General features: G+C 39.2%; 1 protein-coding gene across 4 annotated transcripts in view; it reads right to left on the bottom strand.

Annotated features, from left to right (window-relative positions):
- The window catches only part of DPYD (dihydropyrimidine dehydrogenase), a 594,441-nt gene that overhangs the window by 376,017 nt on the left and 197,717 nt on the right, over positions 1–20,707 (bottom strand). For all 4 annotated transcript variants that reach the window (XR_016280498.1, XR_016280499.1, XM_089515658.1 and 1 more), the window contains 3 exons: positions 11,856–12,046; positions 8,231–8,312; positions 3,130–3,217 (listed from right to left, as the gene is read on the bottom strand). Coding sequence is in view for 2 of the 4 variants with exons in the window: in XM_089515658.1 (XP_089371784.1) it covers positions 3,130–3,217; positions 8,231–8,312; positions 11,856–12,046 (361 nt within the window). In the remaining 2 variants the exon portion in view is untranslated. The remainder of the gene's footprint in view (positions 1–3,129; positions 3,218–8,230; positions 8,313–11,855; positions 12,047–20,707) is intronic.

Here is a 20,707-nt window from a genome sequence, read left to right as displayed (position 1 = left end):
GCTTCCCCCCCCCCACCTTGGAGTAGTCTGAAAAATTACTTTTCCAGGTTCTATTGTGGTGGTGGTGGTGGTGATGGTGCTGCTGCTAATAATAATAATAATAATAATAATAATAATAATAATAATAATAAATTCTTTCCAAAACTTGCCTACTGCAGGCTTGCACACTTTGTACAGCACATTGGGAAAAGCCTGACCAAAGTCCTATCATTTTCCAGCAGACTAAGAAGGATCCTTAAAAACTTTTAGCCCTAAAGATTTTTCCAGTGCACAATATAAAGCATACAGTTAAGTTAATCCATAGTTCTTCCCACAGTGTTCCTCTTTTGTCTTAGTACAGCCACAACCATGTACATTTGACAGAATGACAATTACTCAAGTTTACTCTTGACTCCTTGCTGGGATCTGGGATGGATTTATCAAAAACAGTACATGAGTGGAACCATTTATAGTTTACAGGCAGGCACACATAACTTTCCACATTCAATCCCTGGCATTTCCAGTTAAAAAGGATCTAGGGTAGCAGGACTAAGAAAGGAACATTTGTCTGAATCCCTGGGGAGTTGCTGTCAGTCAAAGGGGATAATGCTAGGCCAGGTAGATCAATGGCCTGACGAGTGTAAGCCAGCTTCATGTGTTCCACTGTACACAAAATCAAGATAAGTGGAGTAGGTCAAAAGGAAAGGAGTTCTTGATTTCCCTCTTTCCCTTGACTTGCCTCTTTCTTGCTCTCTACACCTAACAAAATCCCAGCTGTACCAGTATCATAATCTCAAAATATGTAATAGCTGAATTTAGCCTCACTCTGGGCTGCAAAGAAAAACCAAAGGTCTTTATGTATTCCCACTTAACTTCTGGGATTCCCTCCCCCTAAACAAAGGGTGAGAAGAAGAATGAAGGGTACATGGCTTGTCAGATGGATTAAATCAAGAGGGATGGTAACCTGGCACACTGCCTCATGTACAATTATCAAGAAATATGACCCCGTGGAAATTCCTACGCATGGAAGGCCTTGAACAATGAGAGGATTTAGGATTATATAAATCACAATGGTTTGTAGTATAATCACATGAGAGAACAAACCTGCAAAGCTTATTATACTGAATACCCAGATGGAGAACAACAGTTGTTGCTGTACTAAGAATTACCACTCTTGTAATCAATAACAGGAAAAAAGAACAGTTGGGCAACTTGTTTCTTATTATGTTCACTTAGGCAACGTCTAGATCAATAAAGAGCATTAAGTCTCATACCACTCTCGGCTGTGCATATTCAATTTTCCTAGCGTATGCTGGGGAGGGATTTGGTTGCACATTCTTTAGCAGATAAACACACTTTTCACTTGGAAAGTCATCACACCATTTTTTTGTTCAAAACGTAGCAAAGGATGCAAGATAGGTTTTACCAGATGACATCTATTTTACATATTATTTGGCTGCAAGTTTTTATAAAGTATACTAAACATTGTTTTTGAGAAAGGGAAAGCACCACCAGAGTTGTGTATGCTTATTCTGCCTGTCACTTAGATCATATTTATGCCAAAATATCACCTGGTTCATCTAAATATCACCTATGTTATCTGTCATCAAAAAATGATGCAGTTTTGGAATATAAAAAGAACTTGGCTGGATGTTGTCTGGATGAACTTGTCTCCATCCACCTGTGATACCAAGGCATCTCTGAATTTGTATGCTTCCTTCCCTACTCTTTCCTAACACATAGACAAAATCAGGAGTTGCTGTCTATTCCAATATGGGCTAGTTAAAAATTAAGTATCAAACCATCTAGCTTGGATATTGCATGATGAAGAGAGGAAGCTCTCCTGAACTTCTGAACTCACCATGTGCAGACAGTGATTCAGTAACATAGAAATCTCTCTTTCTAATATATATATGATAGGTCAACAACGATTTATCAAGGTGATACTGGGAGGTTCAAGTGCAAGCACTCCAGCTTGGCCTCATGACAGGTGTGTATGGACCTTCAATCAGTAGATAATACCCTGTATGCTTTGCAAAGAGAGGCAGTCCTTCCTACCAGATCGGTCATCTAGTTAAAGAAATCTTAGTTGATTATGTGTTGCAATCATGAATAACAACCTGATCAAATCTGCATATAATTTTGATAGAGACAAAGCCATTATATAACAAATAGCATGTTACCTTTGTTTATACATGATGCACATAATATCATAGCACACATCCTCTTAAAAGACATGTTCCCTTGTGTATGAGAAAAAAGGAAACCTAATTTTAGACAATGCTGCCCATTGTTGCTTACAAGCAAATGTGTTAAAACAATGTGTGTGTGTTTTAAAGAAGGTGTAGCAGAATTAATTTGATACATAAGGAAATTTAATCTAAAATTGTAGTAATTTAATCCACTCGATAATCTGAAAAAATGTTTCACTCTTAAGGGAACTTAAAGGTTAAAGAATACCTGGGCGAAGGTATCTTTCTTTAAAACAACAACTGAACTACAATGTAAAGACAATTAATTGAATAATCTAAAAGAGTTACAATAGACATGGCACACAAACCAGTACATAAAAACTGTCCCTTTTCACTATAGTAAAAAAAGGGGAAAAGTATAAATAAATAAAACCCTACATTACTGTGTGCATGTGTGTGTTTTAAGATAATGTTGATCTTCCAATCTGATGACATTAATTTTGTATAAATAAGTCCCCTAAGGAATTTCGTTAGTTAATGATCATATTGAGATCTTGACTAAATTAGTGGCATCTATTAAACAAAGTGCTCCTTAGGAATGTGATAATTGTACTGGAACATATTGATTCAGGTTTTATTAACTCCGTTCCTAATGTAACACAGCAGTGATTGCCAAAGCCAACACTGTTCCATAGTTCCATAGCCCCGGATAAATATTTCATGTAGGTAATAGGTGTAATTATATAGTGGGGAAAGTGGTCATTTCTACATAAGGTCACATTAAAACTCGTCAGAGGATGGTGAAAAACCTTTACATTGTAACTATATCACTTGAGCAGTGGAAGTGTTTAAAGGTCTCTTGCCAATACACAGAAACACGGCCCGTTTATTGCAGCATTAATCATACATACAATACTTCCAGTAAAATGGAATGCAGAAAAGAATGATGAATTCCTACCAATTCCAATAAAGATCACTTTGTAATCATCTTCCTTCAAGGCACTGAGTGTCAATCCTTCTACTGAAAGGCTTCTGCCGCAAATTATCTGAAAGGACAATATTTAGAAGCTCATCATAACTGGATCAGTCAGTTTGAAGCTCAAATTATACAGAAGCTTTGAAAGAGTCATCAGATCAATCATTTAGGAATATAAAACTCCATTTAGGGCCAAAAGAGATTTTCAAGGACGATCTTGATCTTGGAACCAAATCTGGAACAAAACAGTAGGTGAGCATACTGCAAAGACTCCTAAAAGAACGTCAGTCTGTTTCCAAATGCAACAAACAAAGTAAGGCTAGTTCCTTGAAACAAGTGTGGTTCCCCACCCCTGTCTTTTTAGACTAAGGAATTGAAGGTCCCTTGCCATTTATCAGCTAATCTGTATTCTGTCTGAGGTCCTGTTACCTGAGTGGACCTGAGTACAAATGCTGATGATGGTGAAATCCAGAAAATGCAAAGTTAATAACAACACTCCTCTTAAGCATTGTTAAATACTGGAATCTTAGGATATTTATATGGAGAAATGATCAGGATCTTTGGAAATCTTTTATATGCAGTCATAGGTATACAAACAAGTACCATGGTTCTAGGTATACAAACAAGTACCATGCCTTTAGGATGCTTTACTTTCATCACATTACATTACATTGCATGTAAAGCATCATACATTCATTACATTACAGGATAGGCAAGTCAGATGTTACACTTTCATAAGGACTGAACCCACAATCTCTCTGACTCTTTAGCAGGCTTCTTAATAGTTAACATATGGAGGAATATTGTTATCTTATACAATATACCTTAGTCATATATCCATTAAGAATACCATATCTTCTGTTGAGGAACTATACATCTCTAAAAAGGAATCCAAGGGCTTAATCTCTTTGAGTATCCTTAAATCTAACAGCACCCCTTACATATCTATAAATATCTGTAATGGGACTCTATTGGAATAAATAAGGGAATTACCTATTTTTAGCATAGTCTTGTTGTTTTTATTACCAGCAGTATCTATCAGCATGTCGGGACAGTTTATCAGTTATCAGAAAGATCATGGCTTGAAGGCTATATTGCAGCCTTCTCTTCACATGGCGGAGACTGGCAAAAGAAGTGTCATTGCAATCTCCTCTTGGCTTCTTTAATTCTCTTCCTAGCCTCAGTCTAATGTCCAATAAAACAAAAGTGCTGATGGTGCCTCATTTATATCATCCAATCAAAACAGAGATCTTAGATTTGATATCACTCCTGTTATGGTTGGAGTCTTTGGCTGGTTGTTATCCTGACTGCATCAGCCAGTGCATCTGCTGGGAGATGTACTATTAGTCACATTTGCTCACGTCTTAATGCTGATAGAAAATGAGGTATTCCCATCTCTTTATTCTCATTTGAATAGGTGCTCTGCCCAGAATTAGCTTGATGTTTTGTTCCCAGTGACACACAAACATAGCTTACTGCCTTATATTTTATATTCCAAATGTTTTAATCTATAGGTTATAATCTGAACTCTCTCCTTATATTTCCAAGCTTCAGAGTTGGCAACCAAATCAGCCCACCCTATAACACTCCTGTATCAATTTGGGGTGGGGTTTTTTGTTTGGTTTTTTAAGGGAATTGTTGGATGCTTCACCATATGAAGTAGGGCAGGTCACTGGTGTCAATGTGAGTTATGGTTTTCTCACTTATGTTGTTCGGTTTATGAGATTTCCTCCCCAGAAAAGTTTGTCTGGCATCAACATTATTCTTCCCATTATTAGAGCATAAAAATTGCAATTTTAAGATGGTAGCTGAAGGCACCAAACAACAAAATATACCGTCACATATTTTCATATTTAATATTGTTTTTGTAAACAATCACAGATCATTGATGAAAAGCTATGCAATATCCCAAGATTCTGCACAAGGCCTTGGCCCCAATGGGTAATCCACTGAGTCTACTCTTCACATATTCCACTGATATACCATGCACCCTTGGTATCTGTTGGGGGGTTTGGTTCCAGGACTCCCTGTGAATACCAAAATGCATGGATGCTAAAATCTCATTAGACACATTGACAAAGTAAAATGGTGTCCCTTACATAAAGTGGTAAAACCAAGTTTTGCTTTTCAGCATTTTGAAATAAATATCTTCAAAATGTGGATAGTTTAATCTGTGGATGAAGAATCCATAGATATGAAGCGTCGACTGTACACTAAGGTTGGAAAGAATATTGTACACTGGGGATGGAAAGAACATTCAAAATTATTTTAAAAAATAGTTGAAAACATGTTTTTCTGTCTCTTTTCTTTTTTTTTTAGTATTGAGAAACCCTGATTAGAAGTATCTTGGACTAATGGCAGTGTTCACAGTTTGGGACTTATTCTGTGCAAAATTTGCATGTGGTTGTTCTGCATAGAAAACACTATTTTCTGTGCAGGAAACTGCATTTTCGTCATGGAAAATAATATTTCAATGCAGAATTATTAAGTCATGCACAGAAAAAGGTATTTTCTATCCAGAAACTGAGGTATTATTCTGCATAAAATTTGCACATGGTTGGTTTGCATAGGAAATTTTCTGAATGTAAAATAATATTTCAATACAGAACTATGAATAAAAATACAATTTTTCTACACAGAAAAATTCTTTAATTCAGAATCTTACATTCTGTGTAAAATTCACACAGGGTTGATTTGGATGCAAAACACATTTTCTTTGCAGAGAACAGTAGAAGTTAATAGTTCGGCACAGAAATATTATTTTCCACATAGAAAATGATGTTTCTATGCCCAAAGTGCAGAAAACTGCATGGTTTTTGAAAACTTTCTCTCAGTGGCAAGAAAATTCCTAAAATAATTCATTGCTTCTTTTGAGTTCAGTAAACTATATTTAATGAATCAGTAAATGAATAATTATATTTATTAATATAACAAATGTATCCATCAGAATAGCACAGTGTAAGTTGTCCTTATCTGAAATGTTTGTGGTGAGAATTGTGTTTTATATTTCAGATTTTCTCAGATTTTGGAATATTTGTTGCATTGTATATAGACGATGGATATGGGAACCAAGTCTAAATATGAGATTAATTTATGTTTGTTTCATATACACCTTATAAACACAGCCTGAAGATAATTTTATACATAATATACTTAATAATTTTGTGCATGAAACAAAGTTTGTGTACACCGAACTATCAGAAAGCAAAGGTGTCGCTATCTCAGCCATGCATGTGGCAAATTTTGGATTTAGGAATATTTTAAAATTCAGGATAAGGAAGAGTTAACCTGTAGTTATTTCATAAGGAGTAAGAAATTATGTTTGCAATAACCTAAAATATTGTTAACTGCAACTATTCTGACCATTAGGCTTTTATCTATGTCTTCGCCCATCAGCATAATCCGTCCCAAATGCCCACTACTTATTATTTAAGGTGTCTTTCTGAAGCTACTCATCCCACTTGCTACTCCTCCTCTTAACTATCACTCTCTCCCACTCTCCTGCTGTCAGCCAACATTCTTTAACAAGAATATCCTAAATACCTCAATTCTGTTTCTACATCATTTTAGAGGTAGACACTTCCTCAACTCTAGGCTTCTCAGCTGTGGCTAAAAGGCTGGAAATATGTGGGTGACAACAGAAATGTTAAAAGTTTATTAATGTAGTTATTTATTAATTTATATATTTTTCTCAAAATGGGATCCACAGCAGCCTGCAATAATTTTTTAGAAGTCCAACTAAAATTGTTGTGTTGTTGTGTGCCTTCAAGTTGTTTCCAACTTATGGAGACCCTAAGGCTTAAATACCGTAGGGTTTTGGGGCAAGATTTGTCCAGAGGAGGTTTGCCATTGCCTTCCCCTGAGAGCATGGGCCCAAGGTCACCCAGTGGCTTTCATGGCTGAGCAGGGAAATGCTGCCTCCACCTTTTCCTCTTTCCTCCTTTTTTTCCTTCCTCTCTCCTTTTCCTCTTCCTGCTGCAACCTCTGGCTCTTCCTCTTCCTCTGGCTCCCCACGGGCTTGCCATCTGCAGATGCTGGAATTTGCGGATGGCAAGTCCACAGATAAGGAGGGCCTACTGTAGTCTATATTCATTGGCTCAAAGTATAAATCATTCATCTATATTAATTATTGTATTATATTGCATATACATACACCCGTACACACACACACTGGGGCTGTAACTCAAATAACTCTTAGTAATAGAACTGTGAGCGTAAACAACCTCCAGTGCATTATTAGGCCATGTTGTCTTCTTTATTTGCAAACAATTACTCTGAGGGGGGAAATGCTATCTAGTGGAAAAGGAAATAACTGAATGAGATTCTATCCCATTTAGAGAGGGACCAGGTGAAGACCAGCTAGGCTATCAGGCATTATGAGCACTGCCTCTTTCTTTCATTATATTAAAAATCCTGTCAACATATCCCCTATTTTATAAGTTTACTATCCTTGAAGAAATTCAGTATAAGTTTTTGCATGCATGTATGATTAGTAAAAATCTAATTACAAAACAACAACAAATCACAAAACAGACAAAGCTACTGCATTTTCAAGGAAATTTAACAATCACAGACACTTTTTAATTAAGGAAATTGTTAATGCACCACTTAGTTAACATAATCCCACCCCCAATACCCAAAAGTGGTAGTCTTCCATGTAGGATTATATTATATAAGAAAGCTAAGATGGGAAAAACATTTTTTTTTAAAAAAAAACACAACACTAATATTTAACTTGCATAAAATGAGAGGGAAAAACAGCAACAATGCTACGTGATTAAAGAAAATCCTTCCAATAGCTACACCGAACCCCTAAAGCCATTTAGGTATTTGTTTCTTACAGACAATTAATCACATGCAGGCAAGCCAGATGAGAACTATTGATTGCCCTTTTCCAAACTAGCGGCATTCAGACAGCAGACAGACAAATGCCCTGAGCAAGAGAAAGCATCTTCCTTCCTCAGCCTGGTGTAGCTTTTAATTGTTCTTTACTAATGTGCATGACATTTTGCTGTTAATCTTTGGCAGAGCTCCGGCTCCTTTTTCTGTGAGGTATACCGAGGCACTTTATATTTTTCATTACCTTCACTCCGAGGTCTTTCATAAGCTGAATTTCGAAATGTACTACATCATATGGGAGCCGGAACTGGGGGATTTCAGATGTACTAGAGAGAACAAATAAAAAAGAACTTATGAAACATTTGCCAGCTGTTTTTTGTTTTTTTTAAGGAGAGGGTATTCTGGAGCGCTAACTTTTTTTAAAGGGCAAACTTAAGTTAAAATCCCTGAAAAGTAAATACTAAGTGCATCTTTAAAACAGGGAAAGTCTTGACTACTTCAAAAAGGAGGAGGGGAGGGAGAAAAAGAAATATGGCAACACCTTTAAAACTAACCTGTTTTTATTTTAGCATGAGCTTCCATGCTATCAGATGTAATACTGAGCGGATTATTTAACTACTCTAGTGATAGTGTAGCAAGAATGCTGAAGAATGTTGTACAGTCTGTTTATGAGGCAAAGCAACATGATCTACTAACAGTGTAGATCAGGACACATTTTGGATTTATTTTGGATTCTGCAGTTCTTGGAATTTTGTAATGCTTCTTGTTGGAAATATTATACCAAAATGCATACAAAAACTGCTCATTTCAGCATTAAACGAATTTAGAAATTCGTGTCTTGATAGAAAGTACAGTTATAAATGTGTATTTTTCAAGAAAATATGTTCAAAATAATATGTAACTATATATAACTTTTATGTGAGTTAAAAAAAATCAAGATAACACAGAAAGACAGTGGGGAAGGCATTTGAATAAATACACATGAAGCTAGTATGTAATGCAAATAGAATTATTTGCACATCCCTGCACACAACAGACATATCTTTTTGCTCCCATGCTGTAAATTTTAGAAATAAATGTTAATTTATAAAGAAAGATGCAAAGAAAAATAAATACATTATTAGATAACTAAGATTATAGTAACTTTTAAACCTGTACTGCCTGATTAAAGTAAAAAAAGTGGAACCTTCACTTAGTTTCTTTTTTAAAGTACCAATGAGTAATTTCAGCAATTTTCTTCCAGCTGAAAAAAAAAGTCTTTGAAAACTACACAATTTTTAAAGGCTATTTGCAATTCAGGACTTATTCTGTGCAAAAATTGTATGTGGTTCTTTTGTGCCCTTGGTATCTGGTGGGGTTTGGTTCCAAGACCTCCCTATCGACACCAAAATCTGTGTGTGCTGAAGTCCCATTATACAATGGCATACTAAAATGATGTTTCTTATATTAAATGTAAAAATCAACATTTACTTTTTTGAAATTTATTTATTTCTTGGAATATTTTCAAGTCATGGATGTTTGAATCCACAGGTGTAGAATCCAGGGATATGGAAGGATGGGTTTATTATCTATGTGGTGCCTTTCCTGCATGGACAATAATATTTCAATGCAAGGGGAAGTCTTCATTAAATATATATAACTTTGAAAGTAGAAGAGAAGCTGAGGGGTGGAAGAAGATGTATTTGTCATCTTCATCCCAGATTGTCTAGCCTGGGCAAGTTAAATACTTGTTAACAAGTGAGTAAAAAGGAGTAGACAACAGAAGGTGACTATTGTCCCTTACATGAAACAGACTCTCTACATTTGAGACTTTGTGATCTGAAGTGCTTATACTTTTCAATACTGCTTTGTAAGGGATTACAGTCAAGAACTGTACAATATAGGGGCTTTGAATTTTCTCTTGGAATATTCAGCTATCAGTGATCATCTCAGAATGTTTTTACTAGGAATGGAAAGAATATTTTAAAGTATTTGAAAAATGGTGAAAAACAAGTAATTTGAGCGTTGAGAAACTGTGATGAGACAAATCTTAGACTGATGGCAATCTTTGCAGTTCAAGATTTATTCTCTGCACAATTTGCACTTGGTTGCTTTGTACAGAAATCAGAATTTTCTGCACATGAAACAAATCTTTTCTTCATGGAAAATAGTATTTCAGTAAAGAAGTATTAATTCCTGCACAGAAAATGCTATTTTCTGCACAGAAAATAATGTTTTCTATGCAAACCAAACACGTGTGAATTGTACGTAGAATAAATCCTCAAATACAGCATTTTCTACACAGAAAACAGACTTTTACGCATGGAACATAGGCCCGATACAGACTGATAGAAACCGCTGTGCTGAAGTCAATTTTAGGGATTGGTAGGGCTGGGCATCCATATGCGCCCAACCTTACTTGCGACGCACTTAGGACAACTTTAAATACCGCTTTAATCCATATGGAGACCCATGATCCTAACACCACCACTTTTTTCTCCCCCTACATGATTCTTTTTTGCCATCTTCAACAGAATGCTTCATATCTTTTACAGCTTTTGGTTGCCCCAATAAATTAAAAGAAACTAAATGATGGAAATATAGGAATATATGAAAGGGCAAAGGAAATGCAAGGAAATGAAAACAAAAAGAGAATAAACAGCTTGAAGAGGAAGGCTTTAGACTATATTGTGTTTCATATTATGAGTTAAGAGAAAGTGTGAAGGAGGACATGAATAAATCTCAGTATGAAGGAGATTGAGAAATTATTATTATTATTTAATTAGGCATCCAACACATAATCATTTACATTGTACACAAATGTAATCACTCAAAATATAAACCATCTAGCAACTTCAATGAGCAACTTCAATTCTAGTTCTTTCCCTAACTTCTTCCTAGTTCAACCCTTCATCTGAGCTTCATAAATATTCTGTTTACTTCCTTATCTGAAACAGATAGTGGTATAATAATCCCAGAGATTGAGACATTATTAAATACAAATGATGATCATTTAACAAGTAAAATGTATAAACTACTATTAAGATTTAGTACAGAAAACGAACAGGTAAAAGAGTGTATGATGGGATGGGTAAAAAAATGTACAAATGAGTTAGTGGGAGGAGATCTAGGCTAAAGGGCTAGTTGGCTGCCTTGAGCAGGTGGCATAGAAATCATTTAGTAGAGAGAGGCCATTCCTTCATGCCTGTAGATGAAAAGGAGTGGCTGAATCTCATCCTTCCCAGTGGGCTCTGGCAAAGGCAAACAGCTGCTGCTTCTAGCTCATGTGTCCATCCTCCTTAATAACTTTTGCCATTTTGGTCACATTCTAATGTCCCTTGGCCACATGTGTATGATTTTTAACTGTGAAATGTTAGAGGTATGGAAGGGAGGCCTGTTGATAAGCAATTCAAGGATGTGTCTAGGCAAAGAAAGAAATAATTATGGGGGGATATATATCAATGGCACCCATTTTTGCCCCTCATTGGTGCTGTGCAGCACCTAGAGAGGCTTCTTTTTAGGAGTGCCATAATGCGTTGATGACGCCGCTTCCGGCAAATGCCATTTCGGCATGCGGACGCCTGTGCGTCATCATCGCGCGTCCCATGTGGGGTGACAGATTGAACATTGATTATATGTTTTCTTCCAACACATATCTGACTTGCCCATTTATAAATTACACACACAAATACAAATATGCACAAACTGAATCACAATATATCTTATATGATAAAACTTTAGTAGGAGTTTGAAGGTTTTTTTTAAAAAAAAAACTGTTAAATTTTCATGCACACACACATATTTCCTACACCATTCCCTAAACTTTCCCTTAACGATGAGGAAATTGTGTTAGAATGCTTTGTTTCAGATTTTAAGGGCACATCACTTACCTTAACCCGCCCACATAGTTTTCCTTTTCAAAAATGGTGATATTTGAGTAGCCCAGGCGGGCCAGAAAGGTAGCACAGCTTATACTTGCAGGTCCTGCTCCAAGAAGGGCTATCTTGGCATGGTAGGCCTCAGGCATCTCTTCTGGCAAAGAAGGATTTCTAATCTGTGGTATGTTCATTGCCCTGTATACCTGTGGGGGAAAAATGGTATGAAGGCAGTGAGAATACCAGTACAAATTCTCCAGTTATGGTGGGCTGAGTTTTAGTCAAGAGAAAGGGGCTATACTCAAATCCCAATCTCAAGTAGATTCGCAACTTGCTACAATTTGCACCACTTAATTCATGTATTGCTACAACTTCCAAAGCATCTCCAGAGAGAGATATATATACATTCTTAGTTGGTTTCTTCCTTCCCTGCTAGCTGTTGCGGTCTCAGGGCTCAAGCTCCACTCTGCTCTTCCTACCTTCAAGCTACAAGCAAGTAGGCCATATTGAATAGTCTTTGTTTATTTCCCTATGTAAGTGAGAATAATAATCTCATTTAACCTTGATCTGGGAACAGCGTCTTATATAATATTTCTCTCTCTAAGTGCGTGCGTGTGTGCGTGTGTGTGTTTGAATGACAAGCTGTGAGCTACTGTGATTGGCACTTAATGCGTAATTCTTAATGGCGTCACTATGGGCCATCTCTAGGTCTCAGGTTTTGGTTTGGAAACCTCAGGGGCTGGGACACTCTAAAACTGGTGACCCATTAATGAAGAATAAGGCAATCAACAGGTAATAAGCAAGATGGCTGCATATTCTGTCCTCTCTCAGAAACAGTATGCCCTGCTCATATCAGTTTTGGGAAAAAGAGAAGGAGGATACTATTGCAGAAGCAGGGGAGTTTCTGAGTGTTCACTATGGGAAATGAGGCTGCCCGACTCACCAAGTTGGCCTGGTTGCCTGGGGGGGGGGGGGAGCTGCCAAGTGCCGCACTGGCGAGGGCCAGCTTTGGTGACATCCCAGCAGGCCCTGTGTTGGGCCTGCTGGGCCTGCCATTGGCTGGCCAGGATGTGGGGGGGGGGGTGCTTCCAGACCAAGCTATGGGACTACAACTCCCAATATGTGCTGGGGGCGGAAGTGCTGTCTCATTGGTTGACAGCAGAAGATTAATTGGACTGTCCCTTCCAAATCTAGAGAGCTGTAGGGTAAGTGGTGTTCTGACGAGTACCAAGCTGCTTTGGGGACTCTTAATTCCTATCAACTGCCCAACCATATGTGTTGACCAATATTTAGGCTGGTCATTCATGAGACACCTCTTTAATATAAATGTGGTTTCTAAATGCTTGAAAAATTACAAAATTCTTCATCTATTGCAGGGCTGTATAACATATGCCCCAGGGGGCGCATGCAGCTTGCCAAAGGATTTTGGGCAGCCCGCAAGGATGTGCAGTGATATCAAGGCTCCTCCACTGCTTGGCTACCTCCTGAGAGGGCTGGGTGGTGGAGGAGGAGGAGGAGGAGGAGGAGGAGAGATAAATGTTCACCCCGCAAGGCTCCTCCTGTGCCCAGCTTTCTCCTGAGATGGCCAGACAGTGGAGAAGGAAGAGGAGCAAACTCTCATCCCCAAAGGTTCCTCCATCGCTTGTCTTTCTCCTGCGGAGGAGGACGAGCAAGGCTGCTCTGATGATCAGCTTTCTCCTGAGGAGGGGACTGTGCAAAAGAGGAAGAGGACAGAATTAATATTGGTGATATTAATTATTAATTAATTTTTAATTAAAACCTATTTGCAGCGCAAAAAAGTTTACCCTATTTTAATTTTAGCCCCTACCTCCTGCCAAGTTGTACAGGTCTGATCTGCTGCCTGATTAGAATGTCCCTAGAGCAAAATATCCTTGGCATATCCAAAATTAGCACAATAAAAGTCAATGTATTTTATGAACATTATATCTGTGCAACTATTTCCTTCATATATGACGAGCTATGCTCTACAATATAGTTAACTCTTATACTCATAGATTTGAAGAAATTAGAACTAATCATGACTTTAACCAGTAACTGGGCACTGAGAAAGAAAGGGAAGCACATACATTAATATAATTTTGACCTGTGCTACAGGAGGTCTAACGTGTGCTTGTGTTAATAGTTTGACTCTATTCCACTTATGATCTGGTTCCACTAGTTACCTTGGAAACTGCAACACACACTTTACATCATAAATACACAATGCAGATGGAGTGCAAGTTTCTAATTTTGATATTTGACTGAGAAGCTATGATTTATTTAAATTGTTTCCATTTTTGTGAGTTTACAAATACATGTTTAAAGAAAGCTGGTGAATTCTAAATAATCAGGAAATGCATTTTTTAAAATGTTATAGATCTGGAGTTTTCGTTTCAGGACACAGAAGAGAGTTATATTTTAATTAGCAACTTCTTCCTGCAATACATAAAGATAACTAACTACTTCAGGGGGGAAATGCAAAGGGATATCTGTCATGCCCATACGATTGATACTATACCTGTTTGAAATTCATGTTGTGCCACCATTTTGCGTTTGTGCCAAGTTTATTGAATACTCTTATCATTCATTATGCCCTATAATGCAGTGTTTTGCAAGCAGGCCCCTCTTCTCTTTTCTCCAGGGTCTAATCAGAGCCGGAGATTGGTCCTGTCATTGCCGTGTACTAGAAATGCATGTGTATACATGGAAGGGAGTCCACATGCAGATACGCAAAGTGTTTAGTCTACTGTTAGGTAACAATGGTGACCTTTGAATTATCAAATGTTTTCTGAATTCATCTTTCATCAGCCCTAGCCAGGACAGCCAGTAATGAGGATGATGGGAGTTGCAGTCCAATGTTCACAGAGCCATAGTTCCCTAATCCCAGACTGTAGGGGCTGAAGGCCATTCTACATGTTCCCTGATCTGCATGGTCAACAATATACTCACATCATGTGAAACCCTCTAATTACAAAAATAATATTGACACAAAGACACACTCACGTACCAGTTCTATGGAGCATGTAGCTGTTTCATGCATAGCACTGCCAAAAAATTAGAATTATCATTCCCAGGAGATCCCAGGAGTGAAGATTCTTCATTAAGAGAAGTTGCTAAGTCCTCCTGTACCTCATGCTCTCTCCAAAGAGATGCTATAAAATTGATGCTGACCTTAAAGCCACTTTTTTCGGGGGGGAGGGGGGGCTAGTGAAGTTCTTAGGACATCAGATGTTGGCCACCCTGATGTTCTAATCATCGGCACAGAACCAGACAACTTCCTTGGAATTTAGTGGAAAGAAGAGATAGAGTGGGGTGTCACCAGAATATTGCTGGCACTAAACCCAAACCTCCAGATGACCTCTCCCAATACTTTTGTGTATGTGATAGAATGTGGGACTGAACAGAACACTAAGGGAACCCACAGTTAAACAGCTAAGGCCTGATACAGAGTGTCCTAAAAGGATGCTCTGCCAGCGCCTTCTTTTCCGCTGGCGGGAAGCCACAGCAGATAAACTGCGCAGTTTCCTGCTGGCAGAAAAAGAACCCGCAAAAAGCGGGTTCTTTTCCTGGCGCACTTGTGACGCCCGAGTGCGCCAATGGTGCACTCGCGATGTCACAAGTGCGCCATGACATGCAGACGCTAAGCATTCATCACGTCAAAATGGCGGCACCCATCTGTACAGGGCGCAGCCATTTTGATGTACGGAATACATGCTAGGGTTGCGGGGCATCTGTAAGTGATGCCCCGAGGCAACCCTAGCACGTATTCATTATGTGCTAAAAGGCCCATATGTACTGGGCCTAAGATACTGAACAGGAACCCTCCAGCACCACCTTCTGGATTCATTTCTCCCGGAAGGAACAGAACACTATACAACAGTTCTTCCAAGTCCCATCCCAGACAGATGGTCCAGATGGTCAATGATATTAATGGTCAGATATTATGGTCAATGGTATTAAAAGCTGCCAAGAAGTCCAGCAGAACTAACAGGGACACATCTGTGTAAATTATCTACCAGGGAAACTCTGCCCCATAACAAGGCCTGAACTCAGAGTGAAATACTATGTCTCCCCGGAAATATTTTACCTCAAGAAGACATAGTATGGCTTATTTCAGGAGATGTCTTATTTTTATTAAGTATGGTACAACAATCTACATTTATTTAAATATAGTTAAGTCAACTTCTTCTGGAACCTTGTCATAACTCTCCTAACCCAGAATTCCATCCTGAATTTCTTGCGACTTCATTTCCTTTAGAACCATTGGCCCCAATCTTTCCGCTCCCTTCCCGTCCCCTTCCATTCCATGCCGGGCCTATCACTATGTCTTATTTTTAGGGTATGGCTTATATTGCACAACTGCTTAGAAATCCTGCTATGGCTTATTTTATGGATATGTCTTATTTTTGGGAAAACAGGGTAGTTCAAGATTACTTCCAGGGACATCTGAAGTTAGGAGGATATCACATGTGCGATGTCACGGCCAGCCAAGATCAGCTCTCGGAGGATGAGGATGAGCCTCCTCCAGAGCAAGAGCTAATTGAGGCTACACCAGGTGGCAATCCTGCTCTGCCAGGTCCCAGCAGTGCTCTCCCAGCCCCCGAGGAGGAGGCTCAACCAGGTCCTAGTGCTAGTGAGAGGCCTCCTGTGGTGCAACAGCCTAGTGGTGACTCTGGGGAAGAAGGTTGCCTGGATGTGCCTACTTACAAACAGAGAAGGGCTGAGAATGCTTGCAGGCGCAGATCCAAGAGGATTGCAGAGAGGCAATTAGCCAACCAGCCTCAGGTGGCACGGGGGAGAGTTTCCCTTACTTAAGCTGTAGAGAGGCCTCCACTCAGTGCCAGAGTTTATTGCATGATCCCTTGGTGTGATTGCTGCTGGCACTGGCTCCTTGTATCTTGACTCCTTGTTGCTTTGACCTTGGACTGGACCCTTGTTATCTTCTGGCTGCTTTGACCTTGGACTACTCTGACTCCTGGTATCCTGACTTTGGGTTGGCTTTTGGACTGCTCTGACTTCTGGTATCCTGACTTCGGCTTGGCTTCTCGGACTGCTCTCATGCTTACTCCTTGAAAGGTCTGTGTTCTGCTTCCACTTGCTGGGCTAAGCCATTCTTATCGGCGTGTGTCTGTGTGTGCTGGCCGCAGTCTGGGACACGCTAATATCTTGCCCAAAAACATAATATTGGACACTCATTGATAATTGTATATTATGAAGGGATTCAGTGATGACTTTTTCAATAGAAGCCTTACATCTGTCTCCTTGGGCAAGCTGGAATTCTGCCTTGTTGTATGGAGGCAATGACTACCCCCTTGACCCACTCAGGCAGCCCCACTTTGGCTTAGAAGTGCCTGGGCCAAGAAGGGCAAAGATCTAGCAAATGTAAAAGCTCTGACATCACCAAGGATCCTGTACATATCTTCAGGATGTTCAAATGGAAAACAAATTACAAGTCAACTTCAAACTCAAGGAGTTAGCCAAAGAAGTAAGCAAGCAGAATCTTTTCCAGTGGATCTAAAAAAAGGTGATTTATCCCTTCCCTCTCTAACCTTCTGTGGACTGCCAAATAGGCACTGGAGAATTGGGAAACTTTTCTCAACTGGCTTTTGGCTTGTAGAAAGGTCTGCAGAAGAAGGGGAAGAAATTTCCACTTTGCTGGTGTCCAGCTGCCAGAACAAACTTGGCTTTAGCCCAGAGACAGGACTGTAAGGACTGAGTGAATTCATCCCACATTTAATTTCATTGCCTGAACATTTCATTGCCTGAACACTGAGTTCTTGTCCCCTACCGAAATGCCAGCACTCACCTTCAATACTCCTGTAGCAATAATGCAGCCAAGAAAATCTTAAAAATGCAAACAAGTGATTTATTATGGCAACAATGAATAAGATCCATACAAACTAGGGCAGCAAAATAAATGTTTTTAAAACTGTTTGATATGATCATTAATCTCTTTTGATATTGACAGTTTAATAGAGTGGCTACCCCTCTCCCCATACACATCAACTGGATCTCCAAGCCTGGTTTTTTTACATAACTCTGGAAACCTACATGTGATCATGGTTTCTAACTTTCTTCAACCCAGGTTTCTAAAGTTCTATTCACATGTGCTCCCCTTTGATGCTGTTGTACTATAAATAATAAAACTTTTATTTATACCCCACTTTTTGTTAAAACAATCACTACAGCTCCCATGATCCATCTCCCTTTGGGAACTGCAGTTTAACAACAACTGGAGAGCTACTACATGTTATTCACTTCTGCTCTAAGTTGAGAGGCCAAAGGAGCCAGTGTAGTCCACAATCCAAAGCCTTCTCATATCAAGACTGCAGAATTTCAGTTTTCCCCCCTCAACTATTGTTCTGCCAAAGGCAGGACCACTAAGAAAGGAGAAGAAATCCTGGTGTGGCCTGCTGGTGGGAAAGGAGTTTGTTGGTTCTCAGTTCTGCTACATTCCCCTTCTATCATATAGAAGTAACAATTACAGTTTAGAAATATTCATAAATTGACTACTCTCCTCAAAGCAGGCTCCCTCCACTCAACACAGAGGGTATGGTTTTGAAAATATGTTTACCTAGAGAAGAAAAAAATCCACAGGCAAAGAAGGAAATAAAGTTCCTATCTCCAGACTTTGTAAACTGTGGTATTTGCATGTGGAATATATTCTGACCCCTAGGTTCATTCTCTCTCTCTCTCTCTCTCACACACACACACACACACAGAATTATGTATCACCTACATGGCTTGGGTCCAGCTTACATGAAGGAATGCCTCCTCCCATATAATCCTTCCCGCACACTCAGGTCCTCTGGGAAGAACTTACTGCAGTCAAGGAAAATCAGACTGGTGATGACTTCCCAGAGGACCTTCTCCGTTGCCGCTCCAAAAATCTGGAATGACCTGCTGGAAGAGACTCACCCTTGAGGCTTTCAAAAAGGTGATAAAAACAATTCTTTTCTGGTGGGCCTTCCCAGATTGACCTTTGTCCAAACTAGAACAAGTCTGATCCTCTGATTAAATCTTACCACTGTCGCTATGTGTTAACTGATTTTAATTTGTTATTGTGATCTGTATTTATATATGACTTTATTGTAGTAATTTTATTCAGAAAGGCAGAGTGAGGGTTGGGGGGTTGTGTTGTTTGATTATTTTGTATTGTATTAACTTCTGTTGTTACCCGCCTCGATCCCCAAAAGGGAAGAGGCGGGATATAAATAAATAAATTATTATTATTATTATTATTATCTAAATGCTCATTTGCTCACACAGAAGAGGGGAAGGGGACAGGATGAGAGTGAAAGGAGGGAAAAAGGGAACACCCATCCATCCCCTTCCTCTGCCTATGCAAGTGAGTAAATAAAAGAATGCACACACTCTCACTCCTCACACTTCCCATTCCCTTCCCACCCATCCTCACACCCATAAGAGTGAGTTTGTGAGTGAGAGAACATATATGCCCTCCCTCCCTGCAGTCCCCTATCCCTTGCCCCCACTCATGTGAGTGAGCAAAAAAACACATGTGCCTTCCCACTTCACACACTGCCATCCCATCTCTTTCCCTCTTCTGTCCACACAAGTGAGCAAATGAACAAAGGAACTTGCATGCCCTCCCTCCTCATGTTTCCCTATTCCACTGCCATATCAGCGAACAAGCAAGTGCACGAGAAAACACATGCATGGCTGGGCCCAGCCACCCTATCAATTTGATTTCCTTCCAGTGGTGCCAGTGTTACCCAAGTCCCTGCTGAAAATGCTCTAAGGCAGCAGCGGAGGGGGCAGCAAATACAGTAATGACAAATCAGTGAATGTTGAAGCTACAAATGTGGAGGGGTGATTGTGTTATCTTGTCCTGTATATACCTCTTGGTAATTTCTCCTTGAATAAGTCTGCTTTCAGATGGCATAGTCACACTAATGGATAAATTCTTGCTCTCAGTACTGTGCCCCCACCCAGTCCATAATAACCTGCACTACAGGTCCAATAAACTTTCCACAAACATCCTACTACATTTTTTTTTTATTTTCTTAAATCAAGACAGGGGATTAGTCTGGTTTACTGTGCAAGGTCATCTTACAATATTCTAACTGTCGTATCCCCCCCCCCCCCCAGTAAAATTGGTAAAACATGGGGCTGCTTTGCAGAGCAAGAAAATAACTTACATTCTCTCAGCAATATGAATATAATGATGAAGTACTTTTTGTACAGAGTGTATGTGTGAATTAAGTGCTACTCTAGAAAACCTACATTTTGGGGTACACAAATGATAGTCCAAACAGAGCTGTACTAAATTCTGAGACTGCTAATTGCATTTTAAGTGGTATTAAGAATGGCAGGTCACGGATTGCAGAGTATAGATGAGAAAGCCCATCTATAAGTTACTTGTGACCACTTGTTCACCAGGAAAGATTAAACATAGAAATTCAAACAAAAGGGTCTCTCTTGAGACAAAAGTTCATTTCTTTGTTCATTGACTAAAAATACTGAAAGGTTTGAGGAGGGCATTTCTCACAAAATATTTGCACATGTGCCTTGATGCTTGAATTCTACATGAGGCTGGAGCGTGGCTTTGGTGCGACTTCTGGACTCTTAGGACGCATGCATCATTGAAACACCATACCTCCACTGTGACTTGAAGCAGCTTTATTTTGGCTGTCTGTAACAGGCCTTTGTTTATTTTAAGAAACTAAAAAGGAGATGGAGCTTAAAAAGAGAAAGACTTATGAAGAAATCTGTATCCACTAGTATACTATGGTCTTCAAATTTAAAACCTCTGGAAAACCCTTATTTTATTTTATTCTCCAGATGAGATCATCAGGAAAGAGAAGGGAAATGGGGGCTAGTCTATGGCCTCATTCAGCTTAAAATAA

This window comes from Sceloporus occidentalis, unplaced genomic scaffold (genome assembly GCF_023333645.1).
Source record: "Sceloporus occidentalis isolate IW3139 unplaced genomic scaffold, rSceOcc1.0.p SCAF_3, whole genome shotgun sequence".
Classification (NCBI taxonomy): Eukaryota; Metazoa; Chordata; class Lepidosauria; order Squamata; family Phrynosomatidae; genus Sceloporus; species Sceloporus occidentalis.
Note: the sequence above shows the minus strand (reverse complement) of the source record. Positions and strands in the feature narration are given on the sequence as shown.